The 25,645-nt window shown below is 52.2% G+C and overlaps 7 protein-coding genes across 7 annotated transcripts; 4 read left to right on the top strand and 3 right to left on the bottom strand.

Annotated features, from left to right (window-relative positions):
- Positions 1 to 1,738: 1,738 nt before the first annotated feature.
- Positions 1,739 to 5,226, bottom strand: N7458_000165 (uncharacterized protein; the record flags this gene model as incomplete). Its single annotated transcript, XM_056903559.1, has 2 exons — positions 1,739 to 4,535; positions 4,619 to 5,226. The coding sequence occupies 2 exons, from the start codon at positions 5,224 to 5,226 to the stop codon at positions 1,739 to 1,741; spliced, it is 3,405 nt and encodes a 1,134-aa protein (XP_056771326.1).
- A 2,114-nt stretch (positions 5,227 to 7,340) lies between these two features.
- N7458_000164 (uncharacterized protein) lies at positions 7,341 to 7,810 on the top strand (the record flags this gene model as incomplete). Its single annotated transcript, XM_056903558.1, has 2 exons — positions 7,341 to 7,386; positions 7,566 to 7,810. The coding sequence occupies 2 exons, from the start codon at positions 7,341 to 7,343 to the stop codon at positions 7,808 to 7,810; spliced, it is 291 nt and encodes a 96-aa protein (XP_056771325.1).
- A 3,835-nt stretch (positions 7,811 to 11,645) lies between these two features.
- Positions 11,646 to 15,588, top strand: N7458_000163 (uncharacterized protein; the record flags this gene model as incomplete). Its single annotated transcript, XM_056903557.1, has 5 exons — positions 11,646 to 14,640; positions 14,715 to 14,912; positions 14,969 to 15,020; positions 15,072 to 15,418; positions 15,515 to 15,588. The coding sequence occupies 5 exons, from the start codon at positions 11,646 to 11,648 to the stop codon at positions 15,586 to 15,588; spliced, it is 3,666 nt and encodes a 1,221-aa protein (XP_056771324.1).
- Positions 15,589 to 15,847: 259 nt separating this feature from the next.
- On the top strand, positions 15,848 to 17,174 carry N7458_000162 (cystathionine gamma-synthase; the record flags this gene model as incomplete). The annotated part of the gene is made up of 2 exons (XM_056903556.1): positions 15,848 to 16,006; positions 16,140 to 17,174. The coding sequence occupies 2 exons, from the start codon at positions 15,848 to 15,850 to the stop codon at positions 17,172 to 17,174; spliced, it is 1,194 nt and encodes a 397-aa protein (XP_056771323.1).
- A 1,014-nt stretch (positions 17,175 to 18,188) lies between these two features.
- Positions 18,189 to 19,864, bottom strand: N7458_000161 (uncharacterized protein; the record flags this gene model as incomplete). Its single annotated transcript, XM_056903555.1, has 3 exons — positions 18,189 to 18,521; positions 18,599 to 18,667; positions 18,746 to 19,864. 3 exons carry the CDS (start codon positions 19,862 to 19,864, stop codon positions 18,189 to 18,191), a joined length of 1,521 nt encoding a protein of 506 aa, XP_056771322.1.
- A 1,555-nt stretch (positions 19,865 to 21,419) lies between these two features.
- On the top strand, positions 21,420 to 23,625 carry N7458_000160 (Zn(II)2Cys6 transcription factor; the record flags this gene model as incomplete). The annotated part of the gene is made up of 2 exons (XM_056903554.1): positions 21,420 to 22,468; positions 22,515 to 23,625. The coding sequence occupies 2 exons, from the start codon at positions 21,420 to 21,422 to the stop codon at positions 23,623 to 23,625; spliced, it is 2,160 nt and encodes a 719-aa protein (XP_056771321.1).
- Positions 23,626 to 23,709: 84 nt separating this feature from the next.
- On the bottom strand, positions 23,710 to 25,355 carry N7458_000159 (CaiB/BaiF CoA transferase family protein; the record flags this gene model as incomplete). Its single annotated transcript, XM_056903553.1, has 5 exons — positions 23,710 to 24,590; positions 24,652 to 24,749; positions 24,820 to 24,995; positions 25,074 to 25,145; positions 25,194 to 25,355. The coding sequence occupies 5 exons, from the start codon at positions 25,353 to 25,355 to the stop codon at positions 23,710 to 23,712; spliced, it is 1,389 nt and encodes a 462-aa protein (XP_056771320.1).
- Between the last annotated feature and the right edge of the window lie 290 nt (positions 25,356 to 25,645).

The raw sequence follows: 25,645 nt of genomic DNA, 5'->3' as shown, positions 1-25,645 counted from the left end.
AGATTCAAATGACTTTTATCAGCTTTCTGTCGCAGGAATGGATGGCTGGAAGGTTTCCTGACCGTTATCTTAAGAGATAACAAGCCCTGCTTAATGCTCAAAGGCCTTACCGGACGCAGTCGCCCTCTTCTTTCAAACGAATCTCCTTTCTATCCAGCAGATCTGACTGGATGAACTCTGCAAGCTCCCACAGTACTGTGCAAGTGGGCGGGCGCTGACGTCCGTCGTAAATTCCCCAGTGGCGCCAGGAGCTTCGCAATCACAGCCAAGAAGGAGGAAATACCGAGTGTCTCGTGACGAGCCCTTCAGCCGCACAAGCTCCCCAGCAACAACCAAGCAAAAAGAAAAGATATTCTCAAGCAACTAAGCCACAACGACCTTACTGCTGCGCCAGAAACTGGACCGTGATCTATCTCACGGAAAGGGGGACAGTGCTGATGGCGAGGGAGATGATGTTTAGGGTGCGGGAGTGATCATCCTTATCAGTGGGGCCCAGCCGGCATCGAGGGCGGTGAGCACGGCAGAACTATGCCGAAGGTCGCCACCGCCCGGCAGCTCCGAGGGAAGCTTGGGGGCGAGAGTCAGCGTCATTCGCGGAGCCTGGAGGGGACCGAGTCGAATTGGGGGAGAAAATGAAGAGAACTGGGGATTTGCTGAACGTCAAAAGGATTACTGATCGCAATGGATATCATTGAATCCTGGCTGTATACAATAGTCGGTTGGCCAGCTCGGTAAGCATTTTTCGTGTTATTTCGGGATGGACCACAATATATACTTCCAGCACTGGGGGTTTGCAGCTCGCACGATCCATTTATGGTTCGACCAAGACTAACTACATCGATATGGTATGGGGAAATGACAAGTGGTACAAGTTTCCAACTCCGTGAGGCTCACTGAACCATCGATACTGTCAAAGATGTCTCTAGCTTCCAATTGCCTCGGCTGCAGATGGCGCAAAATAGCTGCAACCTTGAGGGCAGATTATCCTGCCGTCACAGGCCCATGGAGATGCTATTCTATCCATTTACGTATAGGTAGACAGACAGCCAGAGACAACTTTACTCCTACTGACTACAAATAGAAAGCACAATCCATAGCAAAATACTCAACAGCCGCCACCGCAGCCAACCACGCCTGGTATCCATTAATCTGCACACGAACCAAGCCAAAGTCCACCCAAAGAAGATCGGGATGGACAGTTCCATGAGCAAGGCAAAGCAAGGCAAAGCAAAAAGCCAAGTCGCCGAGCACGGTAGGGAAAGTACAAAGTAATGCCGAATTAGACAAGTAAAACAAAACAAAACGATGACTAGAACGAGAACGAGTACGCCTGCAGCAATTTTTGGAGCGAGATTGCATGGTAAATTAGGTACAGGATCGAGTCACAATAGCTAAACACCGGACCGGATACAAGGGAGAAAGAAACGAAGCGAAATGGAGAGAAGGCAAAGCACAGCAAAGCAAAGCAAGAAGAAAACAATGCACATAATGGAAAGACAAGAAAATTCGTATCCGGGGCATTAATGAGATCAATCCGCCTGAAAAGGAAATCGATGTGGAATACAATGGGACGTGGGAGTGAGGGCAAAGGCGAGAATGAGTGATGTAGCTATGTGAAATGGGCGTGACCAAGGGTTAAGTATAGCAGAGGGTGGAAGAAATTTCATAAAGAAAATAGTGTTTTGCTTGTATACACACTAGAGATATTATTTTTTGAGGGAGGGTTGTGTGACGAGATTTAGTGCTCGCCGTGTAGATGTTCGACGACGAGTTCTGCTGCACTACCTGTGAAGGAGGGCTCATCGGGACTGGCTTCGTGGATGTTATCGCGTGTGCGGTGTTGCGCGACGTAGCCCATGCTTGAGGGTCGCTCTGCTCGACTGCCCTCGCGGCCAGTCTTGTGGCTGGATGTTAGAGAGCCAGACGTTGATGCAACTGAGAGGCCTCGCTCGCGAGATGGTGAGCTGCTGTCGCTGAAGGGGAGGCGTGCGGTGGTGGGGGATGATTGGGGCTGAAGGTGGTGATCTGAATGGGAGTGGACGCTTTTTGATTGCGGAGAGGATGCCTCTGTGACGGCTGGCAGGCCTGTGAAGGCATCCTCTCCGCCGTGTTCAGATGGTGCCTGGGTACGACGGGATCCGAGGCGACTAGGTAGCTCGATGCCGCCAACAGTATTGAGCTCTGGCAGAACCGGGGGCCCGGAGGCTTCGCCAGACTCTTTTATCTCCCGTTCACCATTCTCACCGCCTTGCTCGCCTTCAGAGTCACGATAAGGGGCTTCACTTGCAGACACATTCCGAGAGTGACCACCAGCTGCAGCATCTTCCGCCTGCGGGTCATCGTGGTAGGGCTCATTATAATCGCTGACAGGGAAAAGGTTTGGAGGTGGTGCCCGAGCACTTCGAACAACCTCAAACCCTTTACCCTTGTCTTTGGTCTTGCCCTGGAACAAGTTAAGGAACCAGCCAGTGGCGGAAGAAACGGGCCCGGTAGGATCGGCTGGCCCTGTCTTCAATTTCCGAGTACCGGTGTGCGAGAGCGGAGGTCCACGCACACGGTAGTAGAAATCGACCTCACGAACGGCATAGTCCTTTCGCTGCTCCGTGTCCTCCATCTCCATATCATCCTTTGGCGCAGGCAGGTATGCAGGCACCGGGGTGCCACGGCCAGACATCGGGGTCGCATCGCCAAGGTCCTCTTCATCGCGTGCACGACTGCTTTTCAAGAACGATCTGGAGCTCCGCTTAGTCCTATCAAAGGAGCCTTGCGGTGTTCGCCGCCCTGGGCGAGGTGGTCGATAGTACGGATCACGAGGGTGTGGTGCAATGAACGTGCTGCTATTCGGCGATCCGCTGGAATACCCACCAGCCCCGGTATATGCGGTAGGGGACTGCGCATACAAGTTACCGCTCGGAGCGCGGCTGTGCGAGCCACCACCCTGCGAACTGGCATAATCGAGGACTGCACTAGCACGTCCCTCGCTAGCCGTTGCACGGTTGAGCAGGAGAGCTGAGCTTCCAGACAAGCTGCGAGGGCGGGAGTCTCCAAACTGAGAAGACATCCGGTCGTCCGCATGTGCCAGCATAGCTGCCTCGGAGCCCATGCTTTGCCGAGCGAGATCCTGGCGCGGCACACGCCGCGATAGCTGTCGCATGCCAAAGACCTTGACTAAACCACCACGGGTGGTACCACCAGCACCGGCGAGTCGTGCCAAGACTTCAATCAAGGTCTGCAACGCATTGAGGAAGAAGCCAAAGATGATAACCAAGGCGTGCAAAACGAGAATTACATATCCGATCCAGCCTCGCGCGGCGGAGGACACGGACAAAGAGGGTACAAACACCACGCTCATAATCATAGTCAGGAATCGGACGCAGGAGAAGATACCATGGTAGAGATTCATATGAGTAGGTGAAGGGAAAGGTCGGAAGGCGATCAGGGTCAACACGGACACGACCTCACAAATGGCCAGCAGGACAACCTGTGCAATGCCGGACGGCTGGAGAGCTCCAATGCCAACGCCGCGGGCAAAGTTGAGAAATATAGGGATCATGGCAAAGGCGGTGGCATCGTCGCAGTAGGTGTTGTAGAGTGGTCCGTATAACAGGACGGTAGGGAGGTCATCGAAGAGGTGGGATTTTGGTCGAGTAGACACGATAACGCGAACCAGCCAGATAGAGAAGCAGATGACGACAACGATGACCACGGCGGCCAGCGCAACGCTGTACGCAGGAGAGCCTTTGGCGATGACGAGTTGGAAGAAGGAGAGGGATACTATAGGAAGGAGAAGGTAATTGAAGACGATGCGAATGACGTTGCCAATGGTGAATGGCATGTTTTTGGCGCGCAGGTCCTGCTCTGTACTGTGTGCGAGTTCGCGATGGAGCCAACGCAGTCCAAAGCCGATCTGGCAGATGGCAGTCATGGCGACCAAGATGACCAATGTCCAGACCATCATGCCGGGCCAGATATCCTTAGTAGAGGCCATCCCGACTAGCTGGTTCATTCGGTCCAGCCCGTATGTCCCGTTAAGTGCGTAGACACCATCAACAACCGGGTCGTTACCGCCATCAGGATGAACGAAGCTCTGATTAAACATCAAGACCGACCAGGATCCGTAGCTGACTGCAGGCTGGAAGAATCCGGGATAGTTCAAAGACAGAGACCCGGTCAGGACGACGTATTGCAGGTACTGCAGACAATCCGCAAAGCCAGGCGTCACCAATCGTAGCACGTCTTCGTCGCGACCATAATTGCTTGTCCATCGAAAAATATCCGTTGTCCCCCATGGGCTGTAGATCGCCGCTGTCACGGTAGCAATCCCCACCAACAGTAAGATCACCAGTGGCACATAGGCGAGAGCGTTCTTGAGGGACGAGCCAAAGTCTGGTGTGATCGGAATGGTAATACAGCCCAGCTCGGCCGCGGATGCGTCGCCAGATCGGATAATAAACGTCGGGTTGATTGTAGAAAAGCGGTACGTGGAGAGCATATCATGTTCAACGGAGAAAGCCCGCAGTGTGCTCAAATCACTCCTAAGTAAATAGCGATACGTTAGTCGCCAATAGAAGAGGAATTCCGATTGATAGAATCCCTAGAAGACCGAGTACAAACTCACAGATTGTAATTGAAGACTGGACCCAGTGGGCACTCGCCCTGCGTGACCGATTCGCAGAATCGTGACGCATTGCCCCATGCCGTGAAGCTCAGTACATCGAAAGAGGTAATCAGCGTGCTGTATTTGTTATTGGCAGCGCTCAGGTCGACGATCTTTCCCACGGTCGAGCTCGAATTACTCCACGACGGGTCCGTCGATGAGGGAGCAGTCGAGCCGTCCGCTGTACCCGACACATTTCCGTAGACCGTGACATTCAGCGGACGTAGGGGGTCGGTGAGATTAAATCGAACGGAGACGTTGAGCGGGATGTATTGCAACTGGGGCGGATTCGAATCCAAGATCGTTTGGCTCAAGCAATTATCGAAATTCAACAACGCCGCCGTAGCTGGCGCAGCCCAGGATAGCACCACGCACACTAGGGCCATCCACCATGCGACGGAGGAGCTCCATCGACGGGGTGCGCGTCCCCGCCGACGTTTAGAAGTATCTCGCCATCTTCGTCCCTGGGACATGGATAGCCCCCCGAGGCGCGAACACTTGGTCGCATCTGGGCCGGCCAGACCAGGTTTCTCTGCCTCTAGCTCGATGCGCGTCGAGTCGTGACACATCTTGTCTGTCTCAGGCATCCGGGATGACCTCCTGGGGGAGGTCAACCCCCGGTATGGATGATCGAATCCACGTTGTGTTGACACTGGGGGAAGAGGGCCAGGGGGTTCTCGCGATCCACCTGTGCGCGTGCTCCCAGAAAATGGAGACGGGGGTTGCGTGGGGGTGCTTGGTGGATAGCAGTCGCAAGCAGAGCCTGGAAATGAAGAGCCGGTCGGGGGGTTGGTGTTGGTCGTGTACCCGAGGAGAGGGGAGGAGAGGTGGCTGTGAGCGGTGGACTGTAGGTTGTTGAGTGTGTGGGTGAAGGCGGTCGGAAGTCAGACCGGTTTCAGTATAAAGCACTAGATAATCAGGATCCGGGAGGAGAACGGCAGGAGTAGGAGCCGATCGGGGAGGTCGGGGTTGGTTGGAGGAGGATGAGGGGAGTTCGGATGATTGCCAACGAACACTTTGGGTACGTAAGTCGGCAGCCACTGGAGCAATGCTAAGTTGCTACTAGTACGGAGTAGTGCGGACTTCTGAGTGGCCAGATGAACGGGCGGGACTGCAGAAGATTAGGCGACAAACTCCAGTTGGTCTTGGAGGAGCGTAGAAAAAAAAAAAAAAAAAAAAGAAGCTGGAAGCTTTGCGAGGGAGAAGAGAAAACAAGTCGGGGCCTTGTTGTTGCTGCGCCTTGTTGGGTCTGGCCCGGTGGAGAGTTCGGCGAGTTTGGGCGGTTTAGTGTTTACGGTAAATATAGAACTCGAACTGCAGAGAGAGAATGGGACGGAGTACTCTGAAGAAATGGAAACAGTGCAATCTGATAAATATAATATCAATTCGGGACACTAGATATGAACTCATATCATGTAGCCTCCAAACTCCTCATCTATAGCATCTTCAAATAGTCATAGTCATCTACTGTACTCTTCGTACAAGACAAGCTGCATCCGCACCAGAAATAGCAGCCCAGGCTCGAGGCAGCCCACTAAAGCAGCTTGACTCGTAAACTCATAAACTATCTTCTCGTGTCCGCCCTTTCCGAATCTGCAAACTATACACTTCTCAAGGCCCCCTCCCCCTCGCTTCCCCCCCCCCCACTATGCAGTCGTTCTTCATCTCTCCAGTTCTATACATGTCCATGCATCCCCCATTCCATCGTCTGTACTGTAGTACAAGGAAGTATCCAAGAGAAAGAATCACACACCAAGAAGAAAGTAGGATGCGCCCCTCGTGCCGATCCGGCTTCGGCGCCTACGATCGGCTGCAGCTGCACTGAGACCTGCCTGGACGTAGCTGCAGAAAAAAGAAAATAGAACCCGCTACAACGTCGATACGGCGTTTTCTGCGTGTGGTCACTGGCTCTGTCTCAGGGCTTCGTGGGGAGTGTGGTCTTGAAGTGTATCCGGATCTTCTCGGTGGCTGGCCACGCTAGCTTGGCATGCGACAGGCCAATGGTAGCTTTACGTTGGGTCTTGATACTCCATGAAAGCCCTGATAGCCTGATATTTTGGTGTAGATGGCTGGCTTTGCTACACTGGACCCTGCAGCGAGCGGAGCTTGCACTAACCCAAATATGCCCGGGCCAGTGGTGAGTTGGTTACCTAGTAGGCGGTTTTACTGAGAATCATGTCTGTGGTATGATATGTTACTCCTATAGTCTAATTTGGCTTGACTTACTTAGGGAATGAGCTAGTGGTTGATTCATATCAAATCGTACCTGAGCGTTGAATTGTGGTTGAGTACAGACCCACAGTACTGTATGGGAAGAAGATGGACGCCCTAGCTATCTCGTATGAGACATTAATCCTATTTTAAACCTTCTTCAGCCAGCCAGGTTATATATGCCTGCCAGAAAGTGCCGTCATTCACCGATATTCATAGCTTCTCAACAACTCAAACAGCTTCTACCAGATTCTGCTTGTCACTCATCAAGCTAGCAATCTGTCTTTTGAGAGCGACGTGAGAAGGACTAATTTATGGCAATAGAATGGATACGGCAATAATTCGGACTTTCCCAGATACTAGAGACTGACTCGAAGATACGAGAACCTTGCCCAGTCTACATAAGTCACAGTCAAACCCTCACATAACGTGTTGGGCCCCAGTTCCTGTTCTTTGCTATGCCTATTTCTTCATGTTCCAGGCATTCTGGGATATATATCTGAGGGACCCGGGTATTGGTAAATTCTGCTAATGTCGACGTAGAATGTATCATGACCTAGAAAGGAAGTATCTTCATGTTAACTAACATTGCAATGGACCCGAGTCAGTCATAATATGATGCGGATCATTCCTCACTGACGCGGCTATCATGGGTCGCGGAGTGCTGTATTCATCTCCTTTCCTTCCATCCTTGTAGGCGCTGCACCGATCATTCAGAGCGTTGAGCTGAGTGCTGATTTCCATGTTCGTGCCGTTATGGTCCAGCACGAGGCCTTCGCCTCTCTGTCTCTTCCTCTTTATCTCGCCGTCTATCTTTCATGTGTTTCGCAGAATGGAGAAGCAAGAGAAGTGTTGCGGAAGAGGAAGCAGAGGAAATTGGGGATGAAGGGTGAGCGGGCGATGAGGAAGATGAAATTTGGAAAAGTGAAGTCAGAGAAGTGAAGTTGCAGAAGTAGCCGAATAGGATAGATCAAGAAAAGTTGTACTCAGATGAGCCGCGAATATAGAAGGGGCGCTGGCCGTTGGCAAGAAATACTCGTGTGACTGAGGTCAGAGTAAGAGGACTACAGTGAATAACGAAAGTATGTGTTAGATAGGAATAAAATCAGGGCTGTTCTCTGAAAGTGAAAATACGTGGTATACAAGTTATGAGCAGAGACCAGTTGCACGCCTGGATCCCTGTCAAGCGGGGAAACTAAGCGCCTCGGGCCGATGAGCTAGAGTCTATAGTGACTTGAGTTTCAGCTTGTAGGTTCATTAGGCTGTATGTACTCTAATTACAGTGTAGAGAATAGACAAGGTACAGAAACGAGCGTGAGTGTAAATGCGACAAAGTCAATGACGGTGGTTGCACGGACGCCTTGGTATTCACAACTTTCTCTAAGCGTATTCATGGAAAAATGTACGGAGTACTGTACTCTGTAGATAGAAGAACATAGTAACATTTAGAAAGACATCTAGAAAGACATTTCGAAAGACATTGAAAATTTGATTATTCACTTCCAATTCGACCCTGTCTCAAATTCTCATCCTCAATGTATGGACGACCTGAAACATCCACAGATTTATTTATAGACATCGCCACGTCGAACCAGCCCGACGGAGGTTTCAGATCAGCATCCTCTTTCCAGCCGCTGTCCTTGTTGAGCCGTTAGCCTCGCTGAGTGACATTTTACATTTTAACTTATGTATATGCTCTATGCTCCGTGATCGTACTAATCGACCCAGCCCTATACTATGCCGATATGTTCGGTGGGTACTGGACATCGGGATTCAGTTCAGTACTTACTAGTGGCCCTAAGAACTAAAACAAAGCCCAAGCTTGGATTGCGGGGCGGTCTATGCTGACGATCATTCGCTGCAAGACTGCAGCGTAGCTACGGGGAGCGCCTGAATGAGGAACGCCTCTTTCTTTTAGGGCTGGCGTGGTGAAACCTGGTGTTCCTGAGCACTGTACATACAAGTGCGTTGCTTAGCTCGGTGGGCGAGGATGAGGATATATTTAGCTCAGATGGTCCACTAGTGTAGGTAGTTCGTGTACGCGCAGGCATAGGCATGAGAATTCTGAAAAGCAACTCAGTCATGATCATCTGGCCAAATAATGATGGGAATAAATAATATTGAAGCGTCCAGGCGAGATCAAGAATCTCGGCTCCGATCGGTCGGCATTCGAGGATGTAGCGGTGTTGTGGGACGTGCAGCTAGCGAGCAGTTCTAAATCATACATACGGTACGGGAGTCAGTATGTACGAAGCTACGAGTACATCGCACATCGTCGTCATGTACTCTGTACAGATTAGAGTATGTTCTGTCTCCCCGTCAATCGTCAATCGGCAAATAGACAAGGCTCTATCTGACGGCGGCGAATCAAAGGGCTAGAGTGGGACCCATTGATTTACATGCCAGCCGAGCAATAAAGTGGCCGAAATATGCACACCGGATAGGACCCAATCATAAGGAGAAATCCGGACTCTACAGAGTAGCCCTGGCTGCCAGCTGCCCGCCCTGGCTGCCAGCTGCCAGTTGCTGATATTTGAGCCGTGTCGGCTCCTGGTATCCCCTGCATGGGGATAAGGCATGGGCGCCACCGGAAGGACCAAAGAGGGAAGCCGGACGGGAGTGTGGCTTTTAAGGGATCATTCGATCAACTGCCCCAAGGAGAGGGCCAAGCCAGGCTGTGGCTGGTTAGCTCTTGGGGTTGTTAATGGTGCGTTGGTGACTGGTTTTGGACCGGGCCGATAATTACAGTAGGGATTGAGATTGGGGATCTGAATAGGGGACTCAGGATGTAGGTTGGGAATTTTCAGTGCAGTAATATAATATTGCGAGGTACAGATTTATAGTGAGGAACCGAATACTCCGTACTGTGATTGATAGTGTAGAGCGGATCCTTCGAGTACAGTATGGCACATGCGTAATGTTTAGAAATGCCGACGCCCGTCCGGTTTGTATCGCATGTTGGAATGGCAATATCCAACGTGTGGTCCCGAGAGTAGAGGACTCCGTTCGTGACTCGCGTTTACTAGGCGACAATGTCTTCAGTACTATTAAAAGAATCTCAATCCGGTACTGTACACGTGTAAACCCACGGGGCTCCGTGAAATCCTCAGCGCGACCGTCTCGATCTATGGAGCTAGCAACATCACGATGGTGGATGGCTAAGTGTGTTCACTGGTCAGTGGCCAATGTGGGATTGTCGTGGTAACAAAGACAGGATCCAAGGATCCTCAGGGAGGGAGACACTCGTCAGCGGGACCCGCCGAGGCCCCCTGTTTGGCGCCTCTCTTGGGGTTAGTTGAGTTTCATGATGAGACCCGTCGAGGGGGCAGAGTGTGATTGGATGATCCGCGATAGTGCTCTCTGCGGCGGCTGTGGGGCGGGTTTGGAGGGTTGGCCGAGGGAAATTTGGGATGGAGAAGGGGGAAATGAGTAGAAAGAAGCGAGTTGCGGTGGGAGTTAGGGAGTAGCAAGTGGGTGTGTTGAGATGGTTGAACAGTATGTTGATAGATAGTATCTGGTATCGTTAGGAGTATATACTCGGTCTATCGTTGAGTGTGCTACCACTCCAACGCTGTTAGTATTCACTGTACTCCGAATGGCACGCAATGAATATGATCATCCCTCGCGCAGCTTATCGTCAGTGGCTGTCCTGTCCATCCACTCCCCTAATTGGGTCTCCATCACGACCCTCATTGGTCCTCGTGGATGGGAGGCAGTACCCGTCAGTGACCTGCGTCCTTGGTAGCTCCACTGCGGGCGGACGTGGTACTTGCGGAGTATCCAAGCTCTTCCCCTTAACCCAGTTAACCATCTGTCACTGTATATCCATGGCGTAACCTACAATTCTGTACCCGAACAGACTAACGGGAGACATTCTTCTTCTCCTTGATCCATCATTATTCGGGCCACCCGTCAACCTTGGAATACCCAACCCCAGGTCTTGAGGTCTTTCTACGTGTCACGGCTGCTGGCCCGGCTCTATTGTCAATCTTCTTGCACTCCCCCCTTGAAGGTTCACCAGTAGGACGGAGTACTAACGTTAGTTTATACCCCTTACCCTGCGCCCCCCCCCCTCCCCTAATATACCCCAAGATAGGCGCACTTTCTCTCGGAATGATCAGGGTTTCCACCACCTACGAGTCTACCGTCCATGACTGTATCGCCCAAAGACTAACGCATTTGTTTCGTCCAGCTGTTCTCGGCTTAGTAGTTGGTTCATCGGGGCACGGGCGCTACCCTTCGCCCCTCCTTCCCTGTGCTGATCCTCTTTCTTCTCCTCTTTCTTCCTTTCTTTCTTTCTTTCACCTCGAGGATCCAATAGATCCAGTCCTGTCGGCGCTTTCATTCAAGGTGGTTCGTGTGTGTCTGCTGGTGTGTTTTGTTATACTCTCCTGTATTTCCAGCAGTTATCCCACTTTCCACCGCCGAAGCGCCTTACTCCTCCTCCCCCCTTCCCCGCTATTTGCGCCGCGCAACACTTCCTCCTCACCATTTTTCCACTCTCCTCTGCGCAGGGTGAGCTGGCTCCGAATTCAAGAACGCCTATTCAACAGTCTTCCCCGGGCGGATCCCGTCTCGCGCCTGGTCGCGTGCTGATTGTACTGAACGGGACTTGAGTTTCCAGGGAGAGGGGGGAACCGTCAGACTCGCAGCCGCTCGCAACATTTCGATGAGGACTGGTTTCCTTGTCAATTACCTGTGGAATTGAACGCGCCTGGGCGTGCAATGTTGACAGCAGTTTCTCTGCTTTTGCGCCCTCATCTTCACCTTCATCGACATGCCTGCCGATGATCCATTTTCGTTCGTCGCTGCCGAGCAGCCCAAGCCCATCAAGGACAAGAAGCCTCACTGGAGAGGCAAGCTATTCTCCAAGGACAAGAAAGACCGCTCGACCCCCGACCAGCAGATTCAAGATTTCCTTGCCTCCAATCGTCCCATCACAGACAAATTCGCTGCCCCCAAGGCGGACCCGAGAGACGCTTCGCCTACCATCTCAACCCGCCAGCTCCCTCCTTCAGCTCACAATGTCGCCCAAATCCCTGCTCCCTCCATCCCATCTCCTTTGAACGAGAGTTATGCCGCCTTCAATTTCACCGACCATAGACCGCCCGAACCCCGAGCACAGCCCCGGGAAGTCCCTCACCCTCGTGAGGTCCCCCAACCGCGTGAGGTTCCCAAGCTGCGGGAACTGCCCCAACCCCCGACGAACCCTCATAAACCTCGCAAGGGCAAGGGTCTCCGCGTGGGATTCTCAGAAAGGACTCCTGAAATTATTGGAGAAGGCGGCGACGAAACGGAAACTCCCACGATCGAGATTTCTTTCTCGCGCAAACGGCCGCGTGACAGACAGGTCGCAGAGCAACAGCTGCAAAGAGCCCCCTCGCGCTCGCCAAACCCGTCGCGCGCGCACCTGCCAGCATTAACCGTCAACACCTCGCTGGGCGATGGTGAGCCACGATCGCGCCGGGCTGGCACCCCGCAGGAACAGCGAGGTGGGACGAGCCCCAACTCCTGGAGGCCGTCTCTCCTGCATAACCAACACGATGCGGAATTCCTCAGCACCTTGCACATTGAAAAACCGGGGTCGCGTCTATCCTTCCGAGGATCGCCCGACTCTCATTCGACTGCGGAGCGCGTGCGGGATCGGATGCAGGCGGAGGAAGGACGTGCGCTGCAACAGCACCGGTTCGACGACGACGACGAGACCGATGTCTCGAGCCCCGAAGTACCTCCCTCGCACAGCCCAAGAAGTCCAAATGAGTCCGTTTACGATTCGATCTACGAGACGCCTCCCTATTCAGCCACCGCCCCTTCTGTCAAGTCAGTTGTGCATTCGATTCGCAACCCTCCCAGCCCAGTTGTTCAGCGTGCTCAACCAAATATCAGTCCTATCGATCCACGTATGCCTTTCAATCTCACACCTGGAATCCCAACAAAGCCTTCATCTGGAGCTCCCAAGGTTCTCACACATGAGCCGCAACCAGCGCCTCCTGTAAACCGGATGGCATCCCCATCGGCACGAGAGCTTCAGCGCAGTCCTCAACCTCCATCCATGAATCAGCTTTCTTCTCCATCCATGAATCAGCTTTCTTCTCCATCTACTGGATCCAGCCGAGAACCATCGCGAAGCCCTCAACCTCCCAAAATTTCTCTGCGGTCCGTCGCCAACCAGGTAGGCGATAACGCCTTTAGCGAATTCAAAGAGTATATCGGCAGATATGACCGTCATCTTCACTTGTCTGCCGAGCAGGTCAAGCCGCTGGTAGAGACATCTTTATCAGAATGGATCCGGGCCGCGGTGTGGTGGTTCTTGCGAGGCAAGACACGGCTCGAATCTTATGCGCGCTCTCGCAATTCGGCACCTGTGACCTACGCCAAGCAGGCCGTCGTCGACCTGGGCAAATCCTTCTGGATTAACGAGAATATCGTTCCTGGGCATTATGAGCTCTCCCGCTACGGTTCCATGGGCATTGACGCCCTCCTGGCAGTAGCCAGTACCACGGGTGATACGGAGATGGTCGAGCTTTTGAGCCTTCACCAGACTATGCTCAATCACCTCCGTTCCCTCTCCATGTCCATCAAGCGCAACAACATTCTCGCTGCTATTCTTGCCGACGACGAACACTCTCCCAGCCAACTCGATACCAGCGTCTGGCTACGATACCCGTTCTTCGCCCCGGATGTGTCCGCCGTTCTGTCTGGTAGTGCGTCGCGATCGATGTTGGCCGATGCACCGGGCAAGACGCCGAGTATGGTACATATGATGCCTCTGGGAGACACGAGTCGCTTCTTTAGCTACGGCAGCATGTTTGTGCAAGCCTGCGTGAGCTCGAGAGACGATGAAGGTCAGCAGTACGCCATGCCGTGTGCGTTGACGATTATCCGCGAGAGGTCCGACTGGTACGTGTTTGCGGCGATTACGAGTCAAAGTTCACTAGTCAATGTCATGATCCAATGCGATCGCAAGCAGGGACCTACCTGGGATGATGTGGAGTGGCAGGTGCGGAGTAACTCGATGCGCGTGAAGCTACCCCGTGGATTCGAGCTCGATGTCATGTTTAAGGAAGATGACTTCAAGACGTTATGGAATATTGTCAGGTACACGCAAAAGTCGGAGGCAAGTTTGTCGCCCGAGGCTGGGGAAACCGTTGTTTTCGAGAATACCCTCAAGGTTTTCCAGTATATGGACTCTGGGACACCCAAGGCGTTCCCTTCGGATCCGATGGAGCGCTGTCGGATTCGTTTGTTTGAGCGGCAGGTCACAGTGACGGAGGGCACCGGCTCGCGAAACGCCCATCGCGGGTTCCGTCTTGCCGTGCTGACTAGTCCCAAGGTGAAGACTCTCAGTAACGTCAAGCACGTCCTGGGATATGGGTCACCCGTCGTGTTTGGTCTGTTGCGCGGTGAAGACGGTAGCCCCGCGCTTCTCTTGAAGGTCACTGAAGACGGACGCACGCGGTCCATGTTGATGACTTTCCATGAAGTGGTGGACCGGACGAAGATCCACTCTGTCCTGTTGAGTATGGTGCCTCGGGAGAACGAAACGAAGACGCGGGAGTTCCAATTCCGCTCTTATGCAATCGAGGAGCCTGGGGATCCAGCTGGTGCGCGCGTTCCTACTACCCATCTCCAGTTCCCGGCTGGTAACGCAACGGTTATCGATCAAGAACATGCCTTTGTGGATCATGGCTATGGTCCGACAATTCTGTCGGAACATTTGCGGGCTTTCATTGCTACGGAGTGGGGATCTGTCACCGACCGGATCAACCTAGGTAAGAAATCCTCGTGCTTTGGGACTGACCTGATGGTATGAGATCTGTACGTATGCTTACACCTGGACTTACAGGACCTGGTGAGCTCAAGCTCGGGCTGGATGTGAATCGAATCACTGGCATGAGTCTGTTCCGTCCTGCGCAGCAGGATCTTACCGTCTCGCTGGCGGATAACCTGATTCGACCCGAGATGCCGGACCAGATTTCGGAGTTCCTGCAAAAAGCCACGGCTAAGGCGATGGTTCGTCGGTTTGAGTTTGCTTCGATGCAAGGTATCTTGATATTCTCTTTGCCATTTGAGGTTCAATTTGCTGATGATATTGGTTAGATCTCCATGGCTTTGAAGAAGCCGTGACTGGCTTCAAGGTCATCTACGACGGGTATGTACTGACCTGTATCTGTTATGTTTGACGCAAGACTAACGATATTAGAATCGCCTCCTCCTTTACTATCTCCCGTCGCCGCATGGTCGTTCCTATCTACAAGAAATGGGAAGCCAGCTTAGCCCGCATTCAAATCGTGCGGCAAGAGAAGATTACCCAACTCATCGTCTTTTTCGCCGATTTCCAACATGGCACCTGCATGAACTTTGTGCTCAAGGGCACTGATCATATTGAATCCTTTGGGCGCTCGGGCAAGTTTGGCATTCGTATTGTGGATGCCAAGTTTGCGCTGCCGAAGAAGGACGAGGATCCTGGGTCGGACTTTGTGTGCTTGGATTTGCCCGAGTATCCCATTGAACATGACGATATTACTATTACATTTGATAAGGAGCTTGGTGAGTACTTTGTGATCACTATCGTTGCATTTAGGTCCAAAAATGGGCCTTCCTCGTATCCTCGTATCTTGTGTCTTGTACTAACCATCGCCTTAGATCGCACCAACTTCAAGGTCGCCTTACCTGGATCTGTCCGTGAGCCATCTCGAATGGGATCACTCCGCCGATAGTCCATCACTTTCTTTTCCTCGTTTTTTTATCTCGATCATTCATGATACCCAACAGTCAATGGTCCATCCAACTGCCGGACTTTTTTCGGCAGATCACCCCCTCCCCCACACCACGTGATGCGATTGCGTGCGTGCCCCTCTTTTCCCTCGGCTTCATTTCTGGTTGTATGATAACTTCTGCCGAGTCTCCTTTCTTTCCCCCTTTCTTCTATTTTCCTGTGCATACAATTCCCACCCTTTTTTGTTACATAGCATAACCATGTCGCATACCCCTAACGTTGGCACGTCCACCCGCTCTCTGCACGCGGACGACGTGCTCAATGTCGTGTCCGATGTGGCTCCTCCGATGCATCTGTCCACCACCTTCCGCTACTCCGATGATCCCTCCGCGCTTATCCCTGCAGCTGATCTCAACAGTGTATGCATTGTTCGATATTTCCACCTTCCAGCCGTCCCCTATCTCCCTACCTCCCTCCATACCTAGCTATCTACATTGTCAATGGCATTGTCAATCGTCTAATCATACCCATCCTCTCTTCTCACCCGTGTAGTCCGACATCGATCCTACAAACCACATCTACTCACGCGCCTCCTGCCCAAACCCAACCCGCTTCGAAACAATCCTCTCAGCCCTCCTAAATGGAAAAGCAATCTCCTACTCCTCCGGCCTCTCCGCCCTCCACGCAGCCCTCACCCTTCTCAACCCCCGCCGCATCTCCGTCGGCGAAGGCTACCACGGCTGCCACGGCGTAATCGCCCTCTTCACCCGCCTGACCGGCCTCCAAAAGCTCGACCTGGACTGCAGTCCCGACCAACTCGAGAAGGGCGACCTCATCCTCCTCGAAACACCCCTCAACCCCAAAGGAACAGCCTTCGACATCGCCGCCTACGCAGAGAAAGCCCACTCGCGCGGCGCATACCTCATCGTCGATTCCACCTTCGCCCCGCCAGGCTTACAAGACCCCTTCCTCTTCGGCGCCGATCTAGTCATGCACTCCGGCTCCAAGTATTTCGGCGGCCACAGCGACCTGCTCTGCGGCGTCCTCGCCACACAGCGCGATGACTGGGCATCCCAACTCTTCCAGGACCGCGTTTTCCTCGGCTCCGTGATGGGAAACATGGAATCATGGCTCGGCGTGCGCAGTCTGCGCACACTGGAAGTCCGTGTCCAGCGCCAGTGTCAGAATACAGCCCGTCTTGTGGCGTGGTTACACGCCGCGCTGCACGCGCCGACTCCCGCCCCGGCCTCGGACGAAGATGCCGTGCAGGCTGTCCTGCAGGAGGTTTTCCATGCGTCTGTGCAAGAGACGGAAGGTGACTGGTTGGCCAAGCAGATGCCTAATGGGTTTGGGCCGGTGTTTTCGATTACTATGAAGGAGGAGAGATTGGCGAGGGAGTTGCCGGGGAGATTGAGCTTTTTTCAGCATGCGACTAGTTTGGGTGGCGTGGAGACGCTTATTGAGTGGAGGACGTTGTCGGATAAGAGTGTTGATCGGAGGTTGTTGCGGGTTAGTGTGGGGTTGGAGAATTGGGAGGATTTGAGGGATGATTTGGTGAGGGCTTTTAGGGGGTTGGCTGGGTTGTAGGTTGGAGTGGGAAGAACCGATAGGAGTAATGTGGAGAGTTGATCATGGAAAATGAGAGTTCATTACTATGCAGTGATCTGGATGAGAAGCTGACTTAATGTAAACTCGGAGACGGATGTCTTGGAAGTCGTTTAGATGGTCTGGGTCTGAACTCTATGGTTGGTCCCTTTCGTGCCATTTCGAGAGATGTTCCATCTCCCATACACACGATCCCTATCAGATCAGATGAGCCTATAGTCTAAAATGCTACGGCAAATAAAGCAAAAAAAGGACCGATACATTTGCTCCCTATACCAGCAGTGGATTCTTTTACTGCATGCTATATGGTTGTGCAACCTTAGCAAGACTCACAGGCACACAAAGAAACCATAACATATATTTCCCAGGAATTATCTCCAGTAATCTTCCATAACTAACGCTGGATGCCAGTGGAGGTGGGCGAATTTTTGATGTGATCAACTCGGGTTGAGCCGTGATGGTGAGTCCTTGGTGCTACAACTCTTCGACGGGGAAATTGGGGGGGGAAATATAATCTACTCGTAGTTGTACGAGTACACATATTTAGTGATACCCCTGACAGGGAGTTCATTTATCGGTAAGGTGAGTGGGGAGAAATGGTGCTTGGGTGGAGATCGTAGCGGGGAAGGGCATCAATTTCGATTCTCATCTACAGCATTGGCGTAGGGGTGTGAACAAGAGCGAAACTTTCCTCGTGTCGAGGGTTGATGTCTTTGTCCAAGGTCACGGCCACAGCGATCACAACAATCTTAAAGATCCCATGCTAGGAACCCATGTTAGGAACTAGACGTGAGACGATCTATCTTCAATTGACCTGACAAAGCACTCAATTCATGTCACGTTGATTCGCATAATCTATATCCAAGTCTGCACAAGAAACACTATGCATCAAGAGTCCCAAGACCCGTCCAACTGTTCATACAAAACCCGCCACGCCTCACTCAACAAGGCATGACAAGAAAAATCATAATATCTAATCCAAGCAATACCAGCACTCTAAACCAGATATCTAAAGCCCTTGCGCATCCGCAACGACTCATCCGCACTCTCCATAAACACCACCTCCCCATTCTGCGCCTCACTATGCTCAGCATCCCACTCCGCCTCCTTGTGCTCTAGCTTCTTGTTCAGATTCACCAGGATCATGCGGAATATCCAGAACCCGACGATGGTAATCCCGTACATGGCGGTGACGATGCCGTAGCTCTTGCGGTACCCGTTGTCCTTCAGACCCCAGACGTATGAGCCGGCTACGTTGCCAAGTTGGCTGAATGCGTTGATGAGGGCTAGTGCAACGGCGCGCTTGGCGGGGGTCGCGGGAAGGAGGAGCTGATCCAGGAGTAGAAGACGATGAAGCCGGCGTAGGAGCCGGCTTGGAGGAAGAGGGCGATGTAGCGCGCTGCTACGTTGAGGGTCGACATGCTGATGATGAAGCCGACTAGGCCCATGATGATGGGGCCGTAGATGTGCCAGATCTGGGAGGTTGGTTAGTTGGGTGGCCACATTGGGGTTTGGTGTTTTTTTTTTTTTTTTTGGGAGGGGTTGGGACTGACCTTTTCTTGGGTTCGGTCGGCGTGCCACGCGTTGATCACGGAGAAAATGCACGAGAAGACCCATGGGGGAGCACTCATGAGGAGAGTGGGGACGTAGGCAAAGCCCAGGGTACCGGTCAGGGTAGGCTGTTGGTAGATATGGTTAGTACCGGTGGTGGTATTTTGGTCGGCCAGCTGGGAACTTACGAAGAAAGCGTTGAAGGACAATCCCACAACATAGGCGGTAAAAGCCAGCATCATCAGGTAGATCTTGAAATCCTTCAGAGTCATGATGAGACCGCTGAAGGCACTCTGTTCCTCGGAGTCGGTATCAGCCTCGCCGACATCCTCCAGGATACGAAGCTGTGCCACGAGGAGCTCCTCCTCAGTGAAACCGCGGGAATTCGTGGGCAGATCGGGCAAGATAAAGGCCGCAGAAATGGCAATAGTCATGGTAATGGCACCCTCGATCCAAAAGAGCCAGCGCCATGCGGCGTGGCCCAGGACACCCTCCATGTTGGAGAGCACACCCGCGGCAACGAGCGAGGAGAAGGCGTTGGAGATGAGGTTACCGCAGAACAGGACGGCATTCCGGGTGGTCAGCTCTCGGCGGGTGTACCACTTGGAGAGGATGAGCAGGGCACCGGGCAGGAAAGCAGCTTCGACGAAGCCCAGCAGGAACCGGATCGCCACCATGTGGCCAAAGTTGCCTGCCAGTCCCGAGCAGGTCGAGATCAGACCCCAGAGGGTCATCGCAATGGCGATGTAGATGGAGGGCCGCTGAATACGGTTGATGAACATGTTCGAAGGAACCTGCATCAAAATGTATCCAACGTATAGAATACTCAGACAAGTCGAGTACTGGGTGTCTGTGAGGTTGAGATCATCCTGCAGACCCTTCAACCGGGCTGCCGAGATGTTGTTGCGATCGAGATAGTTCATGATGTAGATGAGCACGAACAGACTGCATCGAGCATCCAGCTTCCGCTTGAGGCTCTTCTCGACCACCGCTCTCCGAGCCGGGTCGATATGAGGCACGACATTGCGTTGCTCGGCCACATGTTCGAGGTTTTCGATCCGCTCCTTCTCAATCTCAACCTCGATGCGATCGTTGGTGTTCCGTGAGATATCGTCCGCCATTGTGGGATATCGTCTATGTTTGGGGAGTTTCTCAAAGCAACCAGGCCAGATTCTCACACCGAGAAGAAAGAAGAAAAAAAACGAACGAACGGGGGCAGATTTTTCTCCCTTTTTCTCTTTGCTCATTCCCCAACTCCGCTCATCCGGTTGCGTGCAAAATCCCCAGGAACCCCCACGCTAAAATTCTCGTCAGTTGCGGGGGGTTCTTTTAGTGGGGAATGAAGTTGGGACTTGGCCATTGGCCCTGGCCCCTGTCTGGTGGTCGGGACACGCTACGGCAAGGTTTTTTGTTCGGTTGCAAGGGTTTCCGGCGGAGACGGGCTCCCCGGCCAGGCCGGAGGGTGAGTTGTGATTCGCCAATCGGCCCGGCACCGTGCGTGGGGAGTCGGGTTGCCCTCGACGGTGCTGAGAGCCAGGGCCATCGTGCCACTCTTGGGATGTCGGGGGTATCTGAGACTGTTAGCATGGTTCTGGCAAACTAAAAGGAAATTCAGCTTGTGAATGACTCCAAGATGAATAGCCTAAAACCGGTGAAAGCGAGAGTCTTGTTCAATTTTTTGTTCTCATTCTCTCCCAAGCCCCCAACGGGTCGGGATGGGATTTCGTGCAAAGTCTTGGGTTTGGGCGGGTTTCCGTGGGGGTTTCGCTCGGTCACCAGCCGGGAAAACATCCCGTCCCGTGATTTCCAGTGGCTCCCCCCGGGGAACTTCCATGCGGAAATTGAGGAACGAGTGACAACTTTGGACGGGGAAATTGAGGAGATAGGGGGTCTTCTGCAGCCTGACCTGCCTTCTGGGCCAATAGAACTGACGATGTCTGGTCATCCCGGTCGGGAGTCCTGGGAATGGTTAGCCGACGTTCCTACGTCAGTCCTGGGGGCATATTCTTGAAAGTTGGGGGACATGGGGGTGGAAATGGAGACCCCAACATTCTGCTTAGCCGAGCGGGACGTCACCAAGTCCGCGGAGAGCAGAAAAAAAAAAATTGAAAAAGAAGCACTTCCAACGGGCTGTCATTGGTACTGTAATCATTGTGGGTTTCCATAGTATACGCACTCACGATATCCCACTGCTCATCCACCTCGCCGTCTCCTCCTAAGCATGGACTTTTGGTCTCAGCGTCCAACTGTAGGCCTTGGTCTTGTTAATAGATTTGAGATAAATATCATGCTTTCCTCAAGCCTAAGATCTGACTCGGTTGATTCGGATCTACAGTAGAATCCTCAAAAGTCACGTGCTCTACCGGCCCAAAATTCAAGATCACATTTGGGAGCTCGTCCTTTTCGCCATGGAAAGAACCTTGGAATTCCGAGATTAGGTTAACAAGCTTCAATGTTAGATCCTCACGAGTGGTGATGTACCAAAGCTGCCTCAGTTTTGGAGCGTCCATCGCGGGGTGTTCTGTACTAAACTCTCACCAACCGCAACTTCTCCGCACTTCCCTTCGAATTCGCCTGAGGCTGACACCGACACCTCTTTCCTGAACGTCAACGGCCACCACACGCTGATTGTTTCTAATTACTATTGGAGAGTCGCCTCAGCATGAACTAGTCGCAATGCCATCGTGTCAGCGCTGTTATTCTCGTAAGACCCGATGCGACCGGCGGATCCCAGAGTGTACAGCGTGCGTTAAAACCGGCTCCCAGTGCCGATATCCCGATAAACGCCGAGACCGCCTACGCCAGCAGGACTACCTCAATTCAGTTGAGATACGCCTTCAGGAATTGGAGAGAGAAAAACAACAAGCGAATCAGCGTGCGTCGGGCGATGCTGACGCTGGGGTTGCCCTGCAAGATGATGTCGGCTCGGCGTGTGCTGGGGAAGGCCTCGGCAAAGCAGCGAGGCAACATCATGCAGAGCCTCAAACCTTGCAGTCTCCGGCGATATCTATCGACACGATACAGAAAACCCCACGTGAAGAGACCCGGTATTTAGGCTCTAGTAACGGGGTGGGTTTTGTGGATGTTGTTGAACGGGTTGTCGAGACCTCTTCGACGGGCGGGTTATTTGATCGACTCGCATCTAGCAATGCTACACCCGAAATAAAAAAACCACTACCAGTTGCTAGCGACCCCGTGCAACTCGTTGACAGAGCACTGGCTATGCCCTTGGTCGAATCATATTTCGAACACTGGCATGTGACGTTTCCACTGCTGTATCGCCCCGCCTTTATGAGTATGATCGAGGAGATGTACCATGATCATGATGTATATCATGAATCTCCCACAAAAGCATTTGCTTTCGATATGGTTTTGGCATTGGGGTCGGTCTCCTCCAAGAGGGGCTGGCCGTTTGGTGACGCGGAGTCTCATTTTGCCAGGGCTGTGGCTCGACTGGACGAGCTGTCAAAGCTCCGAGATATCCGCTCTTTGCAGGCGCTTCTTCTATATTGCAAATATGGAATCCATGCTAGCCTTCGCGATACCTCTAGAGAGATGTGGGAGATACTAGGCAAGGCAACCCAGCTTTGCGTGGAACTTGGACTTCACAATGAGGTCTCGACTGTGGCTAAGAGGTGCGAAATGCACCTCACTGGGCCCATACCCCCTTCTTTGCTGTTGGAAATGCAACGACGTTGTTTCTGGTGCTATTATAACCTGGAAAGGTAGGTTCATGAAGTCTCAGTCAAGAGTTTTGGCTAATTTTAGTAGGATTGTGACCGTCTCCCTTGGCAGACCACTTGCACTTTACGACGACGATATCCACGTGCAATTACCGTCGGAGTTAGACGATGCATCTCTCGATAGGCATGAGAATTCGGCAATCTCTCTACGAAAGACATCTCCTTTTCTCCATCATATAAGACTACGCATGATCCAGGCGCAGATCCACCGGTCCATGTACACAAGCCGATCCACACAGTCACTCTCCCTTCGTGAACGGCAAATGATACGAAGAGATCTCTATAATGAACTGCAATCCTGGAGAGATGATGTTGAACACCTTGCGCTACCCGCAGGGGAGAACGCTTCAGAAGTGCCTTCGGTGTTCTACCATCTCAACTGGTATCACGCCTTGTACCACAGCGGCTGCCTAATGCTCTTCCGCCCATCCGCGACATTCCCTGCAATGGAAGGACTAGACGATGATGAAGACATTGATGATGTTCTACTTATCCTCTGGCATTCATCTCGCCAGGTTCTAGCGAATTACCTCGAGCTTCTGCGTGTTCGTCACTTGAATTACTCATGGTCTTGTCTGTATATGATCTTCATGGCAGGGCTGGCGAATGTGTACTGCGTGGGTTGTTGTGCTAAAAGAAAACGACGGGGTATTGCTGCCTTTGTCCCGTCCTACTGGGACGCTATTTCTGATTCGCGTGATTGTTCGAATCTTTTGACTGCTTTCTGCGAGAGATGGAATGATGCGCGCTCCTCGTGTGATATCTTCAACAGGCTCAGTATGAGTGCTTTGAAGGGGTTGGCTGCTGTGAGCTTCACGCAAAGCGACGAAACTTCAAATCCTACGAAAGAAAGAATGGTGGAGCTGAATCAACCCCGGCTATCGTCGGAGACTGCGACGAATGGAGATGGATCGACTGGTGTGCCTATGCCTTCCAATTACGCTCATTTATTAACAGGTACCCTTGAGCACCCGGCTACAGATGCAGGGCTCGACCAATCTGCACTCAACTGCCTCGGTGACTTTGATCCCATCGTCGATTTCCAGCAAGTTTTTCAGGACATGCAGTATTCAATACACAGAAGCAACTTTGCGGAAGCAAATGAAGTATCGAGAGGGTTCTCCCAGGATTGGTTTTGATATTCTTCTATCATCACGAACTAAATGTCAGTGAATGCCGCCTATATCTAAGCTAAATACCTTTCATGTTTCTGCGATAAACATCTATATAACTCCATTCTTCCGAAGATCGGATATAGCAGTAGATGGCACACCCAGTTCCTGCAGTATATCATCCGTGTGCTCTCCCAGACCTGGTGGACCGCGTCTAATTGACCCTTTAGACTCGCTGAATTTGACTGGCATACCTGTTTGGACGACTGTCTCAGTAAATGCCTCGAATAGGGTGAAGAGAATTGTAAAGAACTTACCAAGAACTTGTATTTTCCCCGATAATGCCGCACCCTGCTCGACAGTCTCAATCATATTCCTCGCAATGGCCTGGGGATGTGAAAAGACTTTCTCCATATTATTGATCGGACCGTACGGCAAGCCGCTACCCTCAAATCTTTCTTCCCAGAACGAGGTCGACTCAGAAGCGAGTTCTTTATCCAGAATATACTTCAGCTCTTTCCGATTTTCGACCCTCGAATTGTTATCCCTAAACCGAGGATCTTGAGCCAGCTTCGTATTCCCTAAACGCTCGCACAAGACGTTGAACTGTCTGTCATTCACCGCGCCAACAACAATATGTGCATCCTTCGTTGTAAACGCTTCATAGGGTACGATCGTGGGATGCCCCGTGCCCCATCGCTGTGCTTCCTTGCCAAGATTCAACCAGGCCATACCCACGTTCGCTAAGGTGGAAATGGTAGTCTCAAATAGTGACGTGTCGATCTTTTGGCCGAGGCCGGTCTTTTCCCGCGCAAGGAGCGCAGAAGCGATGGCGCCGTGGAGATAAAGCCCCGTGCACATATCTATGATGCCGACTCCTGGCTTGGTGGGTGGTCCGTCTCCTTCGCCTGTGACGTGAAGTAAGCCGCCCTCGGCAGCGCCTATAACGTCGTATCCTGCACGTTGCGCATAGGGACCATCGGCGCCGTAGCCTGCGCAGTAGTTAGAGCTTCTGTGAGATATTTTGAGAGTAGGATGTTTGTTGGTGCGTACCGGAGATACTGGCCAAGATGAGAGATGGATTGGTCTTCTTCAAAACTTCATATCCGAGACCTAGACTATCGAGTTTGCCGGGGATGAAGTTCTCAACACTGTAAAAGTGAGCGCGAAAAAACGTTAGAGTTGGTTATTTGTAACGGGCCCAAAGTCTTCGTCACTCACACAACGTCGGCTTTCTTTGCTAGTTGCAAAACCACGGCCCTACCCTTCTCGTGTTTCAAATTGACCGAGATGGACCGTTTATTGCGATTGATTGTATTGAAGTAGAGAGATGTGTCTTTGGTATTTGGCTTCCAGATAGCTTCCTCTCCGGCCTCTCGCCAGAGGCGGGTATCATCCTGATGGACACGTTAATCATGGTGCATCTGGGTTCGAGTGAATTCTCGAACGAGAAAGGGGACACGTGTATCACTTACGCCGCCTTTAGGATGCTCAACCTTTATAACGTCGGCCCCATAATCGGCTAGTATTTGAGTGCAGAATGGGCCCTTGAAAATGTTAGACGTGGATCTGCTGAACGATAGGTATAAACTCACAGCTAAAACTCGAGATAAATCGAGGATTTTGACGCCAGCCAAGGGGCCGGCCTGAGTATGAGAGGCTTGTGCGTGACACCTGCGTACTCCCAGGATAATTGGTGATCGAGGCAACGCAGATGTATAGGATTGCGGTGTTAATGTGCGAATCCAAGGCGGCATAGTGAGAGATCAAGGTAGAGCTGTGGGACGGACTAGGGTGAAGTTGGCGACTCTGTGATGGAATTAAAAGACTGCATCAAAAAGGCATAGAACTATAAGGTTTAAAAGCGGTAAAAAATAGATCAGTGACTTCGGCTGTTTCTCAGGAACTTGTATGCTCGGCGGTTTCCCTCGAAGAAAGTGATCAGATCAAGGACTGGTACAGCGGCAACAACCGACGTGAATCGCCGAGGCAGGCAAACCTCCATTCCCCGCAGATGGCCTGCTTGGCAATACTGGGATTCTCCCCA

The sequence above is a fragment of the Penicillium daleae genome (genome assembly GCF_028827525.1).
Source record: "Penicillium daleae strain IBT 16125 chromosome Unknown utg000001l_segment0_segment0, whole genome shotgun sequence".
NCBI lineage: Eukaryota > Fungi > Ascomycota > Eurotiomycetes > Eurotiales > Aspergillaceae > Penicillium > Penicillium daleae.
Note: the sequence above shows the minus strand (reverse complement) of the source record. Positions and strands in the feature narration are given on the sequence as shown.